The sequence below is a fragment of the Aythya marila genome (assembly GCF_965140915.1).
Source record: "Aythya marila genome assembly, chromosome: 1".
NCBI classification, from domain to species: Eukaryota; Metazoa; Chordata; class Aves; order Anseriformes; family Anatidae; genus Aythya; species Aythya marila.
The window spans coordinates 24,443,770-24,463,548 of record NC_139042.1 but is presented as its reverse complement, the minus strand read 5'-3'; the positions used below and the strand labels follow the sequence as shown (position 1 = coordinate 24,463,548).

General features: G+C 33.7%; 1 protein-coding gene across 7 annotated transcripts in view; it reads right to left on the bottom strand.

The window, feature by feature from the left end:
* NBEA (neurobeachin) overlaps positions 1–19,779 on the bottom strand; it is a gene marked incomplete at its 5' end in the record, with an annotated part of 512,607 nt that overhangs the window by 371,508 nt on the left and 121,320 nt on the right. For all 7 annotated transcript variants that reach the window (XM_082765401.1, XM_082765407.1, XM_082765402.1 and 4 more), the window contains 4 exons: positions 8,472–8,605; positions 9,355–9,552; positions 14,725–14,871; positions 18,023–18,142. In XM_082765401.1, the coding sequence (XP_082621527.1) occupies positions 8,472–8,605; positions 9,355–9,552; positions 14,725–14,871; positions 18,023–18,142 (599 nt within the window). The remainder of the gene's footprint in view (positions 1–8,471; positions 8,606–9,354; positions 9,553–14,724; positions 14,872–18,022; positions 18,143–19,779) is intronic.

The following is a 19,779-nucleotide window of genomic DNA, read 5'->3' as shown; positions in this document are numbered from 1 at the left end:
AACAGAGTGTTTGGTATTAAGGAAAGTCATACACCTTTTTTTTTATTATTATTACTATTTTTGCAGACACACAAAAATCATAAGGCACTTGCTCTGTAATTTCAACTGACATGAACATACAAAACTCAGTACTTGGCTATATTAGAGAGAAAATTATTATTACTTAAAAAGCTTTTCATCCACTGGCATCCCATGCCATCTGAATGTTAATTTTTTTCCAGAGAAAAAAGTTTTTCAGAAAAAAGTTAAGCAAGTTTGGCTGATTCATTAAGTGATACGTTACTTCATCAGAATATTTACTAGACGAGGAATGTTCCATACTATGAACTCAGAAATCCTCAGGGAGAAGCAGTATTAGTTTTTAACAATATACTAGTAATATATTTTGATGCACAGAAAACACAAGATGATCTCCACTTCCTTACATTTTTTCCTTCAGGAAGAAAATGCAAACCACAAGGGGAAGGCACGGATTTCAGAAACTTTTTTGACTCCACTTTTAATATAAAAGGTGAAAAATTGTGTCATGGTATATTCATTGCTGTTGTGCATGTTTTAATGCAACTAATTGCTCTGTGAGATTACTGACCAAATTACATATTCTTTCATTCCTTTTTATTCAGTCACTGCTACTAAAGCCATAGTGATCACTAAAGCCATAGTGATGAAAAAACAGGAAGAGTTATCCTAAAGAGATTGGAGGTAATATGAACTCAGAACAGAAGAGTTCTGACAGTTGACAGAAGAGTGCTGACAGTTGGTGGGGATGGAGAATAGATCCAGTGAGCTCACAGCTCACTCACAGCTAAACTTCTAAAGGGTTTCCTTAGATACCAGTTTAACTACCTATTTGCTTTCTGTAAGGTTATTGGAGTGAAAGGGGAAACCACTTTCTCTTCTCTGTTCCTCTTCTTTTTCTCATATCAAATGATGAAGACAATAAGAGAAAACTGTTAATATATTTCACCCAAAGTGACACCATGAAACATGAGTCGCATGAATAGGTGAGATTTGGGAGAACCGAAGAGGATAGTCATTACACAACTTCATTTATGGACATAAAATTTTGGGATACAGACTCCAGTCATAAATCAGCCATCCTCAATAGCTTCTGGATCTTCTGAATATGTGGAGGTACCACAGTTTGGGAGTTTGTAGAGCATTTTTGACACATGGTACAATCACTGTTTTTTTGTCTGTTAGTTTATTTGCTTTCTTAATGAATGAAATAAATTAAATTCCAGCAGTCTGATTTGGGAAGTAACATTTCCTTCCATGACTTTTTGGGAAGAGTATAACTGATTTCGTTTGATCACAGCTAGATACAACAGATCTGAAATTTCAGTTGCAATATTTAGCCTTGTTCCCTTTGAAACATATAAGAAGTGGGTTATCAGAACCAAACTCTGCAAACTCCAAATTCTATATTGGAAGCAACAATGAACTGGGACCCTGATACTCCATTGGAGACATGGGTCATAAAAAGGATGACTTTCACAGGCACTCAGCCCAGCTGGGGCAAACAAGAAAATCCTTGAAACATACTTGAAGGAGAGGACAGGTTAGGCAGATAGGCTAGATAGTACCTGGCATTCCTATCTTCTGTTATGATTTTAAAGATAAATTCACTTAAACTAATGACATGATTAACTAAGAATTATTGGAAATTCACAGATTTTCCATATTAGAATAAGAAAAAAATAACATATCATATCATATTTCCTGCCAAGCTGTGCTACATCCCAGCTATGTAAACAAGTAGGAAATTGTGCATATTTGCTACCCAAGAGACAGGATAGTTCTCTAAGTTACTCTAACAAAAAGCATATGCAGCAACACTACTAACTGAAGACAGGAACCTAAAAAATTGTCATTGGAATTAAAAAAAAAAAAAAAGTTAAAGAAGTTAAAGATATTGATTGATTAGAACAAATCACATAAAACATTTAAAGGAAAGGATAAGCAGGAGTTCAAATATTATTGTTGCCCCCTTCACTGATGTTTTCATTTAAAAAGAAATGAAATATTGTTCACCTACTAAGACTAAGTCTATATGCTAAGTCTAAGACTAAGTCTATAAGTCTATAATTTAGTCTATCTAAATTAAAGAGTCAAAATAATGTCTTAAAAAAATGACTGAAAAGATACTACATTTATTTTGCTACATATCTGGTGGGAGGGTGTTAACCTTTGAGAAAGTTAAGGTGGCCCTAGGCACTGCATTTATTTAGTAAGATAAACAATAAAAACCTTTTTAATTGCTCTAGTATAGTTTACGTGATCTAGCAAATCCAGTTAATAACTTCTATAATAAGTATATAAAAGAAATCTTTTGACCTTATCTTTTTAAGTAAACAGCTGTAGATCCTTCTATTTTCAAATATGGTCCCAATATGATACATTTCAAAGCAACAATATCAACTGAATTAACATTTGTGTTTTTTTTTCATTCTGTGTTGGAATTGGATCAGTACCAAAGCCATCAACACTTGATACCTTGTTGAAATCAGTCTCTATATCAGTGCTCAGCACACCCAAATGAATTCAAAACTGTATACAAGAGACCACAAGCAAACAAAGCAAATCCTCCCTATCATGTTACCAATGTAGTATAATCAAAGGTATCAAGAAAACATCCCTCAAATCCACTCTATATTGATTTTTATTAAATAAACAAGTTACTGTCTTAGACTGGTAATTTTTCTATTCTAACCAGAGTACTGAAAAACAAGATGAAAAGGGGCAAGCTTGGTATTCAAATTGATAGACCACTCTTCCAAGTAGCAGGTGCATCATTTAAAATAAGAAAACACACAAGATAAAAATAAGAAAACACAAGATATGAACTCAGTTTTGATCATTCTAATTTCAGAATGAGAGCATAAGAACCTCTAAAGTGCTTCAAAAGCAGAATTGTAGGATATTTCAATATTTGGTCTTACTGAAGATGTAGATAAGACATACAGGGATATGCGTATTGAGGAATAAAGAACATTCACAAATAATATTATCAAGCCACGGAGTTGCTGTATTCACATAGTCCTGCTATTGTCTTGCTAATGTCCACTGTCCATGTAGAATGTTATTTACAATGAATCTATTCATTTAGAAAAGATTAAAACTGTAAGTGAATCAAGGAGATTAAAGCAATGTAGTCCTTCCCAGTCCTGTTACCAAATTTCTTCTGTGAAAAATAAATAAATAAATAAATAAATTAATTAATTAAAAAGTAGAGAAACCTGTATTTCTTCCATATGTTAATAATGGACATGTAGTCCATTATTAAATGGACTGAAACATGAAGGAGAGTAGCAGGTGAGAAGGATTTAGAAAAGTAGTCTGGATTGCTCATACATTAGGGTATCAAGCTGTTGATTCTTCTCATCTCCCAGGAACACAATAAGGCAAAACCAGAGACAGCACAACTTTCCAAGGGGCAGCTTTTGAGTCCTTCCATTTGGCCACCAGAAAGAAAGAAATACTTCAACAGCTAGAGTAAGACTTTATAAACATAATGGTTTATAATAGTGTCAATAATGTCATCAAGTATCCTCTGGACTTTTTTTTTTTTTTCAAAGATGCACAATGGTTATCTACCTTTTGATGGTACCTTAGAAAAATAGATATATTGGAAGTGCTGAATGACAACTACTTTTCAGAAAGAAGTGCTGCCTTGTAGACACTTTTCATTGGGTATAAACAAGTATCAGAACCAGTTCTGCAACTGAATTTTGGAAGTGAAAATACACCTGAAGAATGTAAATGACCAAATAGTCCAAACAACAATGGAAAAGAAGGAAAGGAAACAATGTGAACTTTCCTTAATCCACCCCACAAACTAATCTTAAACATAACCCTTTTAGGTCCCTTTCTTCTTTCCCCATAACCTCTCTCCTTTACCACAGAAATCCTTTATTCCTTCATTTGCCTACTTCCTTGTTCACCTAAACTATTATTTCTTCTCTATATCAGCATCCTGTTAAATTAAATATAAGAAAAAAATGTACATACACCAGAAAAAGCAGTAATTCAACATTTATGTAACATCTCATCAAACAGGCATTTGGTTAAAAATCTTTTGAATCTCTTTCTTGAGTTGGGATCACATTTTGTTGTGTTATGTATTTGTATAATCCGTAGAACAATGAATTACGGAGCTACGGAGCTCTTTAAAAAAAAAAAAAAAAACTAATTATGGAAGAAATGTTTTGATTTATTCAGAGAACTGTTTTTCCTACTTACAGTTCAACTAACTCCAGAAACAGTTCTGTATATTTTATATTGAACTTTATTAATGTTCTCACTCACTAGAAAGACCACACACTTAGGAAGAATTAGCCTTTCTCTCAATTTCTACAATTTACATTAAATTAACACTCCATTTTTAAAGAGACTGAGTTACTGATTAATCATTTATTATAGACTCAGCTCATTAATGAATTTAATATATATTTTATTCATAAATATATGTGCACATACACACATGATTTTCCTCAAATTGGAAAAAAAAAAGTATTTTGCCTACTGTTGTGCCAGTAAAAAAAAAAAAAAAAACAAAAAACAACATACAGGGAATTTTTTTCACACATTTTCAACTCCTCCTTTACCCCCACCCCCTACTTCACATCACTTCAATGAAAAGTATATAATGGAAAACAGATTAGTAAAAAATCAATATCCTACACCACCAGCTTTTCTGTCTTTTTTTTTTTTTTTTCAATGAATGAAATTATTTTCATTACTGTGCTGCAGGGAATGCAGGGAAGTAGAACTACTTAATTTTAAGACTGTTGCATTAGTGTCACCATTGTACTAAAATATTCTCATGAAATATGTTTACTTTTTACACCGTATATATATATGAAAAAACATATACATAAATAAATAAAACCCAGCAGCCATCTAGCCATCTTAACTAGAAATATTTGAGTTACCAAGTGGAAAAACAAATTTGACAAAACTTCAACAAATTAATTTCTTAAATTAGACTGAGACAAGTGATCTTCCAGTAGTAATGATACCAATGTATCGCTTCCAGATAAATTTTTCAAAGTCATAGGTCATTATAGTATTATTTATTATTATTTTTCAGTTTAATAATTTATTATTGAACTATCTAATGCAATAGGAAATATCCAGAATAACTAACAGCAGAATGCATTCTGAGCAGGAAAATAAGCCACATACTTTGAATTATGTACTTATTTTCGTTATTTATTTAAATACAGGAGTCAGTTTATATTGTCCCTAAAACCTGTACAGAGAAATATGGTAACAGTTCTTAAGCATGTCTGTTGGATGGACAGCATAGACAATTGAGGAGGTTCCTGGAATGCATTGATGATAACTTCGTTCTCCAAGTGAAAGAGAAGACAATGAGGAGAAGTACTGTGCTGGACCTCATTCTCTCTGACGAGGACAGGCTGGTGGAGATTGTAAAACTCAATGGCAGCCTTGGCTGCCGTGACCAGGAAATAGTGCAGTTTAGGATCTTGATGGCAATGAGGAGGGAGCACAGCAAGCTCGCTATCCTGGATTTTGGGAGAAGAGACTTTGGCCTCTTCAAGGGTCTGCTTGGTAGAGTACCATGAGACAAAGCCCTGGTGGGAAGAGGAGCCCAAGAAAGCTGGTTAATATTCAAGGGTCACTTCCTCCAAGCTCAGGATTGATGCCTCCCAACAAAGAGGAATTCAGGCAAAAACACCAGAAGGCCTGCATGGAGAAGAAAGAAGCTCCTGGTCAAGCTCAAGCAGAAAAAGGAAGCCTACAGAAAGTGGAAGCAAGGCTAGATAGCCTGGGAAGAATACAGAAAGATCATCTGAGCAGCTGGTGATCAGATTAGGAAAGCTAAAGCCCTATTAGAAATCAAGCTGGCCAGGGATGCCAAAGGCAACAAGAAAGGTTTCTAAAAGGTACATTAAAAAAAAAAAAAAAAAAAAAAAAAGCCATCTCTGGAAGGAATTAGGAGACCTGGTTACTCAGGATATGGAGAAGGCTGAGGTACTCAATTACATTTTTTACCTCAGTCTTCACCAGCAAGAGCTCTAGTAGCCCTAGTCCCAGAAGCCCTAGTCCCAGAAGGCAATGTCATGAAGAATGAAGAACTGCCCACTGTAGGAGAAGATCAGGTTTGAGACCATCTGAGGAACCTGAAGCTACACAAGTCTGTGGGACTTGATGAGATGCACCCATGGGTCCTGAGGGAATTGGCGGATGTAGTCACTAAACCACGATCCATCGTATTTGAGAAGCTGTGGCAGTTCATTGAAGTTCCCACTGATTGGAAGAGGGGAAACATAACCTCCATTTTTAAAAAGGGAAAAAAGGAAGACCTGGGGAACTACAGGCCAGTCAGTCTCACCTGTGTGCCCAAGAAGATCTCAGAGAAGATCCTCCTGGAAACTATGCTGAGACACATGGAAAATAAGGATGTGATTGGTGACAGCCCACATGGCTTCATTATAAAGCAAATCATGCCTGACAAATCTGGTGGTCTTCTACAATGGGGATACAGCATTGGTGGATAGGGAAAGAGCAACTGACATCATCTACATGGACTTGTGCAAAGCATTTGACACTGTCCCTCGTGATATCCTTGTCTCTAAATTGGAGAGACATAGATTTGATAGACGGACCATGCGGTGGGTCAGGAATTGGCTGGGTGGTCGCACTCAAAGCATTGCAGTCACTGGCTGGATGTCCAGGTGGAGATCAGGGATGAGTGGTATTCCTTAGGGGTCAGTGCTGGGACAGGTGTTGTTTAACATCATTGTTGGTGGCAGGGACAGTGGGATCAAGTGCACCCTCAGCAAGTTTGCTGAAGACGCCAAGCTGTGTGGTGTGATTGATAAGCTGGACAGGAAGAGATGCTATTCAGAGTGACCTGTACAGGCTTGAGAGGTTGGCATGTGAAAAGATCATGAAGTTCAGCAAGGCCAAGTGCAAGGTGCTGCAGCTGGGTTGGGGCAACCCTGAGCACAAATAGAGGCTGGGAGGAGAATGGATTGAGAACATCCCTGAGAAGAAGGTTTTGGGGATGTTGGTTGATGAGAAGCTCAACATGAGCTGGCAATCTACACTTGCAGGCCAGAAAGTCAAAGCATGGCCAGTAGCTTAATGGAGGTAACCATCCCCCTCTATTCTGCCCCTGTGAGGCCCCAGTTGGAGTACTGTGTTCAGGTCTGGGGCCCCCAGCATAAGAAGGGCATAGTCATATTAAAGCAAGTCCAGAAGAGGTCCATGAGTATGTTCAGAGGTCTGGAGCACCTCTCCTACGAAGACAGGCTAAGAGAGTTGGGGTTGTTCTGCCAAACAACCCCAAGAAGAGAAAGCTCCAAGGAAACTTTTCAGTGGTCTTCCAGGGGGCCTACAAGAAGGCTGGAGAGGGACTCTTTATCAAGTACTGTGGTGATATGACAAGGGGATATTTTAGTCTTTAAACTAAAAGAGGGTAGTTTTAGATCAGTCATTAGGAAGTAATTATTTACTCAGAGGGTGGTGAGGCCCTGGAAGAGGTTGCCCAGAAAAGCTGTGGATGCCCCATCCCTGGAGGTGTTCAAGGACAGGTTGGATGGGGCTTTGAGCAACGTGGTCTGCTGGGAGATGTCTCTGACCATGGCAGAGGTGGAATGGTGGAATTAGGTGACCTTTAAGGTCCCTTCCAACCCCTATCCTACCTCCAGAGAATTAGGCCACACACTTTGCTCTAACAATTCTAGACATTTTGTGTTGCATTAGAATAAGTTCACTGTCAGCATGAGATACAGCATGAGATCTTAAATGGTAAGCAAGATTCTTACAAAAATAACTACTTCTGAGCTAGCTTTACACAAGTCAGCAAGGGTACAGACAGATCTCTAAGCAGTACATTGCATGTTATGCACTGAAGCATTTACCCAACTTCCATGTGTGCTCAGTAACTGAGGGTTAGGTCTGAGTCAACAGAACAGAGGTTTAATATGCTTCTGTTTAAAAGTGTCTTTAAAGTCTCCTCCAGTTACTGTTGCAATTGTAATATAGCCAAAACATAGCTGAGCATAGATGTGTGACTTTCTGACAACATGTTAATATGGTGGAATCTTTCCCTTGCTTGGAATGTGATTAAGTATGGATTTAAATGTCACAGACTTTGAGAAGTAAACAACATTGCATTGTCAAGCAAAAGCACATTGATTTATTTCAGGAGTTGCAAAATTATCAAAAACTATCCTTAAAAAATCTAATGTGATTTAAATTCACTATTTAATCCAATCACTTATGTCCAATTTTGCCTGGAATTTCCTCAGGTTATTACAATTTGCACAACTGTACAGTAAATTACTTTTTCAAAAATAATACATATTTTTAAAGAAACAAAAGTAAAATACATCACGTAATTTACAAAAAGAAAAACAAACAAAAACTATTCCCACAGCAGAAACTGAAATATTCTTAGCTGAATTCAGTATTTATCTTGCTTGAAAGAAGCTTACCAAACTGTTGTTTCCACCTGACTGTCATGCAGCTGTCGATTGTCTAGTTGGGCAAAGAGAGGAAAAAGAACTTGAATTCCTCCAATGGAATGAATTGCACTGTGAATGGAGTGGGTTACGATAGCTTTCACATCCTAAATTAATAAAAAAAAAAATAAATAAATAGAAGGAAAAAAAAATCCACTAATCTCAGTTTTAACGGATAGTTACAAATATAACTTGGGAACACTTTACCATTGAATGGAGTACAAACTAAACGAGACATGTTTTTAACTTAATTTCATTACTCATGTTTTAGCTATACTTATTATACTTAAAGGCAAACAAATAGAAAAACTTTAGTATCATGCCAAATTCTGGCTTATGGTCTGAAGTATATATTTCTTAATGAAAAAAATAGCAAAGGACAGTTCACATGATAGGTGTTATTAAGAACTGAAATATAAAATTACAGTATCCTCATACAATAGCACAGAAATTATATTGTCATCCAAATGATGATGAGCTAACAGTTATCACAGAACATGAATTTAGTATATACATGAAGTATTCAACAGAGAAAATTCAAAGGATGCAAGTACTTTTGTTATGTTTTTCCTCTCCAGAAAACTAGCATTACGCTGGGAAAAACAGCCATAGTAGCATTGATATGGAGATGCATAGAACATAGAAAAAAAAAAAAAAGGCAAATACATGATTTAAAGGACAAAAACAATAATCTAAATGAAAGGAAAAGTTTTAATGTGTACCTAGTAGCTGTAAAATTTGCATTTGCTAATAACATTAATAATCAGAAACAACAATCGGTTAAATTATAGCTTTTGTATTCTCATTTGGTCAACTAAAAATTACAATGATTGAAAGTAAAATAAAATACACAAACCTGAAGCATAAGAGCATGTGGGGAGTGTACAAAAATTGAAGGATTTTCCTTTGGTGAGGATTCAAGGCATAGCTGGGCATCAGTAGCCTTTGCATTATAAGTAAATGCAATGCTACTTGCAAGTTTCCCATCATAGAGCACTTGTTTATGGTGCTCAGCCAGATGAATGTCACTCTCAGATTTAAATTTAAATGTGCTCTGAAAAAAAAAATACAAGAAACTTTATAAAGTAAATAGAATTTTGAATCCATTTTGCTTAAGGTAACAGTTATTTTTAAACAGCATAAATCTCAGGCTTCATTAACAATCCAGATTATATATAAACGAGATACTTAAATTAAAAATAAAACAAATTCTAAAACCCACTTTTCAAACTAAAGATTCTTAAGCTTAAAAAAGAATGAAAATCTCTGTTATCCTTAAACGTACCATGAACCATATCTGATCTAAAACTATTTTTTCTGGCAACACTGACAAATCAATCAAGCACAAGAAGATAGATTTCTTCCTTTCTGCAAAGTGTTGTCAGATTTACTTGGCACACACCTACTTTTACATTTGACAGTGGCAAAGAGACAACTAGTAGTAACACACAGTACTTTGTTCATACAAGTAAATGCATTAGAAATTATCACTATTTCATAATTGTAATATGAAATTCAATTTATGTTTCTAAAATCTTTACTCATCTTAAAATGATTTATTGCTGAGGATAATTATGAATTATTTTACTTATTTTTACTGCATATAGCCATCTATATAGTTGTTTTCATCCATTTTGTCCTAACAAATTTCTCTCTTGCTCCTGCCCCCAACACAGTAAGAAAATACATCATGAAACTGTAAAAAAATGTAATCACTAGGGTTGTTGTTATCCAAGGTGGAAGAATTAAAATAGGCAATTTATAGGCTATCAGCTGCTCTTTCAAAAAATAGTACAGGTTTCTGCCAGTTATGTAAACCCATAAAACCCATGCAGCTTTTGCAGAGTTCTCAAGGCTGATGGAAATCCTGAATAAATTTTCTTGTTTATGGCCAAATGATGGGAAAGGGTGACTGCTCAAGTGACTGACAATATGAGCTCTTGTGACAAGCATCAATTTGTCATAAGAAAGATGTAGACTGAATAAACTGGGCATCTGACTGCAGCTGATTGAGAACCCTTGGAGCAGATCTGTCAGTCAGTATGTTTGGTAAGGAAACTCCCAGTGATCCTCACTTACTGCTTTGTGCATATTAAAAACCTGTTCAGCACCAAAGAGACTTCTGTTTGGAAGAAACTGAACTAGAAATGTTGACTGACTGCTGACAGTCATTCAGTCCAAAGTATCAGACTTTAACCAATCTGAAGCAACAATTCCCCCCAACCCTGATACACACACTGTGGACATTCAGCCTTCAGCATCAAATGCTTTAATTTATAAACGGGTTCCCTTATCTTGCCATACTGCTCACTGAAGCAGAAATAGGCAGACTAAATCTTACGCTTACAACTTGAGAGCTGGCTCTCAGTTCATACGGCTGTCTAAATCTCACTTATCAGGAAATCACTGCTACTGGTTAGAGACTTGTCCTGATGAAGGTGATGATGCATTTCTCCCCAGAGAGCATATTTAACTATACAGATATATCTTTGTACACTTATTGCAGAGACAGAAATAGTTCAGTCATTTCACTGATTTCAAAAGTTGTCTGAAAAAAGAATTACAGCCATCCAAGTTGAGTAAGAATGATCTTAAATTGGAAACGCTATTGTTCTATTCACATTATTACAGTATGATGGAAAAAGAAACTACTAATTAGACACAATACTCCTTTGTTATTAACATTAGCTTACACAAAAAAAGAATATAAATTTAGCATACTCATTCTGTACTGGGGACTTGGGAAAATGCATCCACAGGAGGACAGCAGAGGCTATCAAGTGTATAAGGTCAAGTAGAAAATGGTTAATTACTGGTCATGGAAGGAATGAAACTTTGAGATCTCATACAATCAGTGTGAGGGCATAAAGACCACAAAGAGCCTTAGTTTTAAGATGTTGAATGGCAAATACATATATTTATTCCTTTATACCTTATCATCATAAATTACCTTCTTTATCAATTATTCAATATAGGATTGATATATATATGATTTTATATGAGATCCTATGTGATACATACATGATTTACAAGAAACTCACATCTTTGATTTTCTCTGCCACAACCTCAAGTAAGCACCTTCTCTAAAACACTCACAGGAGCTCCTGAGATAATTTTTAGCCATTATTTTTTATCTGGTTATCAAAGTATAATAAACAATGTTCAGAAATACATAATACATGTGAATTTGTGTACATTTAATACCTACTTAGTGTAACCAGCGTTAGAGAATCAATATAAAGTGTTTTCCAAACTTCATAGGAAGGAGAGTGATATTTGTCTATTCTAGCTACAAACTGGATACATGGAGAACTTGTATGATGCCCTGTGATTACTATAATGAAAATAGTCTAAATTAGTTTTGACAACAAAGTATGAAGCTTTCAGTCAGAATATAATTATTTTTTTAACATGGAAAAAACTATGAATTTGGATTTTTTATATATCCCATATGTATATTTTCCACTTAGGAAGGCAAAAAATACCATGAAGAGTTGTAGGAGAGCTACTGCCATCTCATGCTGCAATTTTGTCACCTGGGACATAAAAGATGACTTTTAATCAACCTTTAAATGCCTACCCTTGAACTGAACTGATAAGCCTAAATTCATTCATTTAGCACAAACAATATCTTAGTGCATATATACTATATTCACACAGTATATTCATACAGTATACAGAATTCCATAGCAGATGCAAACAACCTACTTGCAGGAAGTTTTGGAATTTGTTGCACTTTTGCTTGCACATTCTACATAAGTGGTAGACATGGTGTCAGATTACAAGTGGTATCAGAATTTATTGCTAGACTACAAATAGTATAAGAATTTATTCAGAGATCATAAACATTTCTGCAAATTTTAAACCTACGATAACTAATAAAAATTGTCAAGATGGAAATCTAAGCTTTTGGGCAACCAGATAAGCAGCTGAAAATACCTATGTAAATAGAAGTATGGCATAAGGCTATTAAGACATAGGCTTGTACTAGAATCATAGCAGTTAAATTTAGCAATACAAAATTAAAAACTCACAATTACCATTTTTGTATTTATTAATATTAGAAAAGAAATTGCCTCAAATCACTGGAAAAAGTTAAGCATTGTTTTCTTTTGATGCAGGATTATCTTTACAATAACAGGAATTTTATTTCTGCAGCATAAATTTTAATGTCACTACACACATTCTACATCAAATTTTCCAATAAAAGCATAATAATAATAATAATCAGGAAACAACAAGAGAAGATCGTAGTCCAACTCATCTGCAGTATCCAACGCTGAATGCAACTGAAGCTAAAGCTAAAATGCTAAAGCACTTAAGGTTGTTCAGAAGTGAGAAGTAATTATAGTAGATGTTGTAACTGACTGCATGTGAACATCATAGACAAAATGAATGAATACTGCAATATTATATAGATTATATTGTAAAACAATAGCTAAACATTTTAACTAAAGTTAAAATCTCAGAGGCTTCTACAAATGAGAAATAGGCATTAATTAATGTTTAACCATTATTAGTAAAAGCTATATTTTCAGATACTTAGAGAAAGAATGAAAACACTTTACAGAGGAAAGAGGCGTTAGCTGTGCTGGGAACACAGTCTAAACCTAAAATCATCATATACCACGGAGAAATATCCCCGAAGTATTAAATTAATCTGATTGACATTTTACAAAAATCAGTAATAAGCTATAGGTGTGAAGAAATTTAGTTTAACAGAAGCCTAATAATCAATAAATGTAATAATGATCGTGCAGTAACTGCTAGAAATATCGTTTAGCATGAAAACACGTATGCCTTATGAAACCCTTCAACACTCAATATTATTAATAAATTCATAAAGATTTACTACATTTATTATTAAGCACTATAAGGTCACATTATTTTCTTTTGTATGACCAAAAAAAACACATTTGCAGAAATCTTTGTTTGAACAAAATACAGTATTAAGATTGAAATAAAGTACCCCTTGTTTGCACGTGTGATACACTTCTTGACTAACTGAACATTTTAGGTTTTACAGCAGGTTTTAACCATCAAACACATGCAACAGACTTCCTCTTCTCCAAGTACCTTTGACATATATTTGGCTATTCACACCACATATATACCACAAAAGATATTTTCAGTTGTCACTGTCATTTAGATGCTAGCTGTCATCAAATGACTTACAGCAAAGTCATTTTCAGCAAAGCAAATTAATAGAATATAGATTCTACATAGATAGATAATCTATATTAATAATCTATATTTATAATCTATATATAACCTATATTCTATATATAGATTATATATCTATATATAGAATATAGGTTATATATAGATTATATATCTATATATAGAATATAGGTTATATATAGATTATATATATTATTAATCTATAGATTAATAGAATCTAAATGTTGATCTGTATTTGCCCCTTTTTAAAAGTCTTTATTTTAAAAATATATGATATATACTAAGAATCTGCAAGTATTCCAGATGATACTGCAAATTTCAAAAATCAACAAAAAATTCCATACTCTTAAGCTAGGTTAGGGCCAATTTCAAGTCTTCTCTGACATTTTCAAGTCTTCTCTGCTGGGCAAACAGTTTCCACACACTTCTGCAAAACATTTACTTTGTTTTTCTTGATAAAGTAATACTATACACAGCCATTTCAAGAAATAACTAACATTGTTCATACATATCATTGATCAAAGTTTATGTGTGCACTATAAATTTGTCCATACTGTCCCCCCTAAATTTCTCTGGCAAAGCATATATGAAAAGCTCAACTTTTACTTCAGCAGAACTCTTTAAAACTGTGTATTTGAACAGAATTGGCTTATTATGCTTTGTTCAATGTTAATCTACTTTAACTCAGTTCTTAAACACAAAACAGGAGAGAGGAGGAAAGTTTTTCCCCAGCCATTTATTTAGTACTCAAACACAAAATTGCTCTAATTTGATTATGACTCAAATTTATAAAAAATCACATATAATCATGTTTCAGCTATTTTTTAAAGCAATTACTTGCATCTTTCAAAAAGCTGGTAGAAATTAAGAACAGTTAGGAAACTTGACAAAATCCTTATCTTCTGCTGAAAACAAATCACACAGCTCTATATGACCCCAAGAGAAATATCTACATTTACATATAGCTTCCAACTATATCTATCAAGTATTGTCTATCAGTTATTTTCAGTTTTACAAAACAATGTTTTTTAAGATCCATTATTACCTTATAACCAGGTCCTAACTGATGTATTGCAAAAATCTGTGCTGGGTTGAGTGCTTCTGTGAATACATACACTGCTCCAAGCTGGCCACAGAACACTCGATTAGCATCAGCAGTCTCCGAAGAGCCAAGAAAACATTTGTCATAGCTCTATATCAGAAAGAGGCAATGATAATGAGCTTTAGTTACACAAACTATATAATGAAATACTATCATGTACAACTACTGGAGCTAAAAATAAATGGAGACCGTAATTAAGAAATTTTTGTAGTGATAAATTTCATTTTGAGTATCTTAACATGTATTATTTTATGGGTTGGTATTACAGTGCTGTTATGACTGGCTATTAGAATTTCTTTTTTATTAACCATTTAACATACAACAGAGAAATTTAGAATGGCAAAATACACTATTCTTTCACTGTTGTGCTAAAATAGCTAAACACATGTGGCAGAAAAACAAATACATTTTTTTTTCTAGTTTGCAACTGGTGCACAGTTCTATGACCACATCTTACAGTGATGTGATTTGAACTTAAACTCCCCTTCTGACTTCTTCCACAATCAGAGAAGTCACTATTTTCTGTTCTTTCTTCTCACATCTACCCTTCTATATGCACAAAGACCTTCTGCAGTTCTCCATCTGTCCATTTTCTATTATTTCGTATTTGAAGTGTGGCTTTTTTTTTTTTTCCTTCCCAAGTTAAATTTATTTTGCAAGAATTAGGTTAAGTTCTTCTGGTGCTTTGAAGAAAAAAGGCTTTTAGATCAAATGAAATTTAGAACTTAACCATCCAGAATAAAGATCTGAGAAATTAGGAAAAAAGATGCAGCACAAGAGGACTACATCGACAGCATAATGATCTTTGGCCAGGATCTCTTAGTTTCCTTGCCATGTGTACTTTATTTAATGAAAACAAGGAATGGGCCTCACTTTTTGAGACAAATTAAACTACTGTAATCTGCATTAGGAAGCCTGCTGGAGTTCCAGAAGCATTTGGACAGTGCTCTCAGATACATGGTTTGATTTTTGGGTGGTCCTGTGCGGAGCCAGCAGTTAGAGTCAAGGATCCCTAAAGGTCCCTTCCAACTCAGGATATTCTATGATTCTATGACATCATCAAATTTGTCTTCAATTTAGTATCTGAGCAAAAAATCTTCCACAAGACTTCATTAACCCCCTAATTCTACATCTTGAACAGCTTTATGCTTTCTCTGATGTCTTCCCATAACTGGGGGAAAATTCCTAATCTAAAATCCATAATAATCAACTCTTCCAATGTAACATTCATCTCTAAATGCTATTTGATCTCTTATAATCAACTGTTTAATGTACTGATCAGCTAGTAATTGTACACATTCAATTATTTGTGTTATGTGTTTTCATGCATTTAATTTAATCTTTTTTGTCATAATCTCTAACTATAAATAGTCCTTGGAATAAAAACATTGAGTTATGTGACACACAACTAACAATAAACTTTTTATAGCTTTTATATTTTATTAAATAGCATTAATGAAGATGGAGTTAACCGAGACATCTTCAATGTCTGCACATATGAAAACTGTAGACTGAAGTATTGGATACAAGAGGTAAATGTCACATAATGAAAAATGACACTAAAATATAAAAAAAAACTGTAATGTGAGCTCTATTGGAGGGGAATAAATCAGTTCGCAGTCTTTTCCAAGACAAAATCTATGCTTGAGAGAAAATGTAACTCAGTCAGTCCCTTAACTTTAAACTCAATACGGCAAATCTATTAAATTAATCTGAAAAGTATATAATCCAAATGAGTTTTATCCAGTGGTAACTTTGACACAGTGAGCATCTGAAAAGTTTTATCTTTATTATATTTCGTGTTTTCTTCATCATTAGGTGTACAGTCTCATTCATTCCATCATAGAAGAAAGTGGACTCTTTTTTTTTTTTTTAAAGCATAGATAGATTTAATTAAAATAATTTATAATCCAAAAATACTAAATCTGATACATTTCCTGTAAGAATGTACTGTTAACATAACTTGAACTCTGTTCAATTAACATTTAGTTGTATTTACAGGTATACATGCAATCTCTTCCAGGTAAAAATTACTCATTTCTGCCTGTGGTACAAGCAGACACAAGAACACTGTATTCACTTGTTCTACACAACTCTGCGTGTCTCAGTATCTTTTTATTGGTAGTCTCCATAGTCTCCCTATTGGTCATCCAAGCCAATAAAATTCAAAATACAAAATTGCCACTTCGTAGTACTTAATTTGTACTTGCTAACAACATTAATTAAATATTAAACCCTTAATAATTAAGGACATTAATTAATAATTAAGCACAGCATTTTTAATACTAGGCAACTGCCTATGAACTAATCCAAGTCAAACAATGAAAGAGGCAAAATATGCTTGCTACTGGGATATAGATGTACGAAATCAGACTTTGTTTAATGCCATAAATTTTCTTACGCTTCTCCGTGCTTCTGTTTTCCAGCTTTAACTTTTTTTTTCTCCTTAATCTCTGTTTGTCTCATTGCTTTAATATGGTAAATTCTTCATAGAAGAAATTATCTCTCACAATATTTATATATATATATGTATATATATATATGTATTGTGCTTAAATCAATGGGACTCTGACTATGGTCCAGACTATTAAGTTCTACTGCAATTAAAAAAAAGTATATACTTAAAATCTAATGTTCAATCAACAAAAATATCACAGAAATCTTGTAATCATTAACAGATGTGTCTTCTTGAATAAAACAGAATTTAACATAATACAAAAATTATTGGCAGATACAAAAATACTTTGCAGCATACATATTCATTAGGCTGAATGAATCAGTTTTTCTTAAGGGTTTTCCTTAATCTACACATCTCAAATCTGTAACTCCACCATAACTTTCTATGGAAAAAGTGAAATATGAATCCATTGTTATCACTGTCCTCTAACAATATTATATATTAAAAACATTAACTATAACTGTCTCTCTAACAAAATCTCCACAGATTTCCTTAAAACAGCTTTGCAAAATAGAGCCCCAAATCCATTATAATCTAAAGGAAAAGAAAAAAAATACACAAAGAAACCACAGCAATATTAAATTTTATGAAACACATAACTAAGGCTTTTAAAGCTTAAAAAAAAAAAAAAAGAAAAAAAAGAAAGAAAATTTGCAAAGATCTAGAGAAAATACTGTAGTTTTCTTTCTTTTTTCATTTACTTTTCATTTACTTTTTCATTTACTTAGGTGAACAGTTTGATGTACTGTGAAGGTATAAGAAAGGAAAAAAATAAAATCTTACATCATTTGTGTTAACATGCCAGGCCATGTCACCATAGGATACCAGCTGACCATTCACGTAACATCGTATTTCACTGTTTCTCCAGCGATTATAGATGTGTACAATGCTTATCATGTACCACTGAAACGAGATGGAAAATCAGTATATAGTGGCAGTTTTTGTGCTATAATACATAAACTTAATGAAAATAAGTGAAAAAGCTCATGAAGTTATATGACCAGATGAATCCTTACAAACACGTAAGATTAAAAGTCAAGTCAGTGGAACTTCCAAGTCCACTCAGTAGAACAGTGCTCAGACATAACAATGCACCTACCAACATCTTTTTATGGGATATGAGCAAAGAATGCAATAAAATTAAAACACAATAAAATTTAAAAGATTATTACATTCCCTTCCTGAAAGCGTAATCTAAAAACATATGTGCTGTACACAAAATACAACTCAGGTCTCATCAGAAATCCATTTCTATGTGCCTTAACAAATTAACATCACACATCTCTGTCTTTTAATCTATCAGAAATTATTAAATAAAAAGAAAGAAAAAAAATCACCACAGCAGATTTTACAGCCCAGTTTAGCACCTCACCTCAATTGCTTTCTATTTTATAATCAAGGGGAGAAAGCATCTGAGTAAAACACTTCCAAGTACAACTATGGTAGTCTTTCAAATAATTTGTTCAACTAGAATCATTATGTCCATGATGAATTTTAAATGTAAATTGTAAAGTTTAAGAAGAAAATCTTAATTTTCCTTTAGAACCCAACCTTCAGAATAACCTAATCCTAGGAACGGTAATTTAATATTTTGTGATCTCAAAATCAACTCATACTTAACTATAATGGGCATCTATTCTTTCAAAACACATAAAAAACAGAAGAAAATGGACATTCTGGAGAGAGTTCGACAAAGAGCCATAAACGTGATGAAGTGATCAAAGCCTCTGACACATGAAGAGAAGCTGAGATATGGGACAGTTTAACTTCGAAAAGAGAAGGCTCAGGGACATTTTATTCATGTGTATAAATACTTAATGGGCAGGAAGTAAAGAGGGAATCAGAGATTTCTCAGTAGTATCTAGTAACGGGGTAAGAGGCAACAGGAGCAAACTGAAATACTTGAAATTTCATTTAAACATAAGTAAGAAGGCTGGCAGTAAGGGTGGTTGTACAGTAGAGCAGTTTGTACAAACAGGCTGTGAAGCATCTCTTCCTTGGAGGTGCTCAAAACCTGACTGGAAACACCTAGAGCAGCCTAATCTAGTTGCCACTTCCCTGAACAGGGAAGGACTACACATAATGAACAATTACTCACTTGGTCAGAATTCAAGCCAATTTATGAGCATCTCAAAAGACTGATCATAGTGATTTTTTAAAATTTATTTTTTCAATTAACTGCTTAAACTGAATATATGGACTTTAACTTTCCCTTTTGAGTAAGGCTGCAGTTGTTTCAGTTGTAGTTATAGTAGCAGTCTTGTATATGTTATCATCTGGACTTACCAGGTACAAATGCTCATTTATTATGTTAATATATTATTATTTGAAATAGTCATTTACAATTTATTTGCTTTCTCTTTCTTGGCACATTTTAATTATTACTTTTTGACTGTTATGTTTAGCTTTTTTTTTTTTTTAAACATTTTAAACATTTTTTTTTTTTTTAAAAAAAAAAAAACACTTCTATGTCACTGGAGATTTATTTTAATAAGCTTGTTTTATGATTATGCCACTACTTTTCAGAATATTTAGTAAAC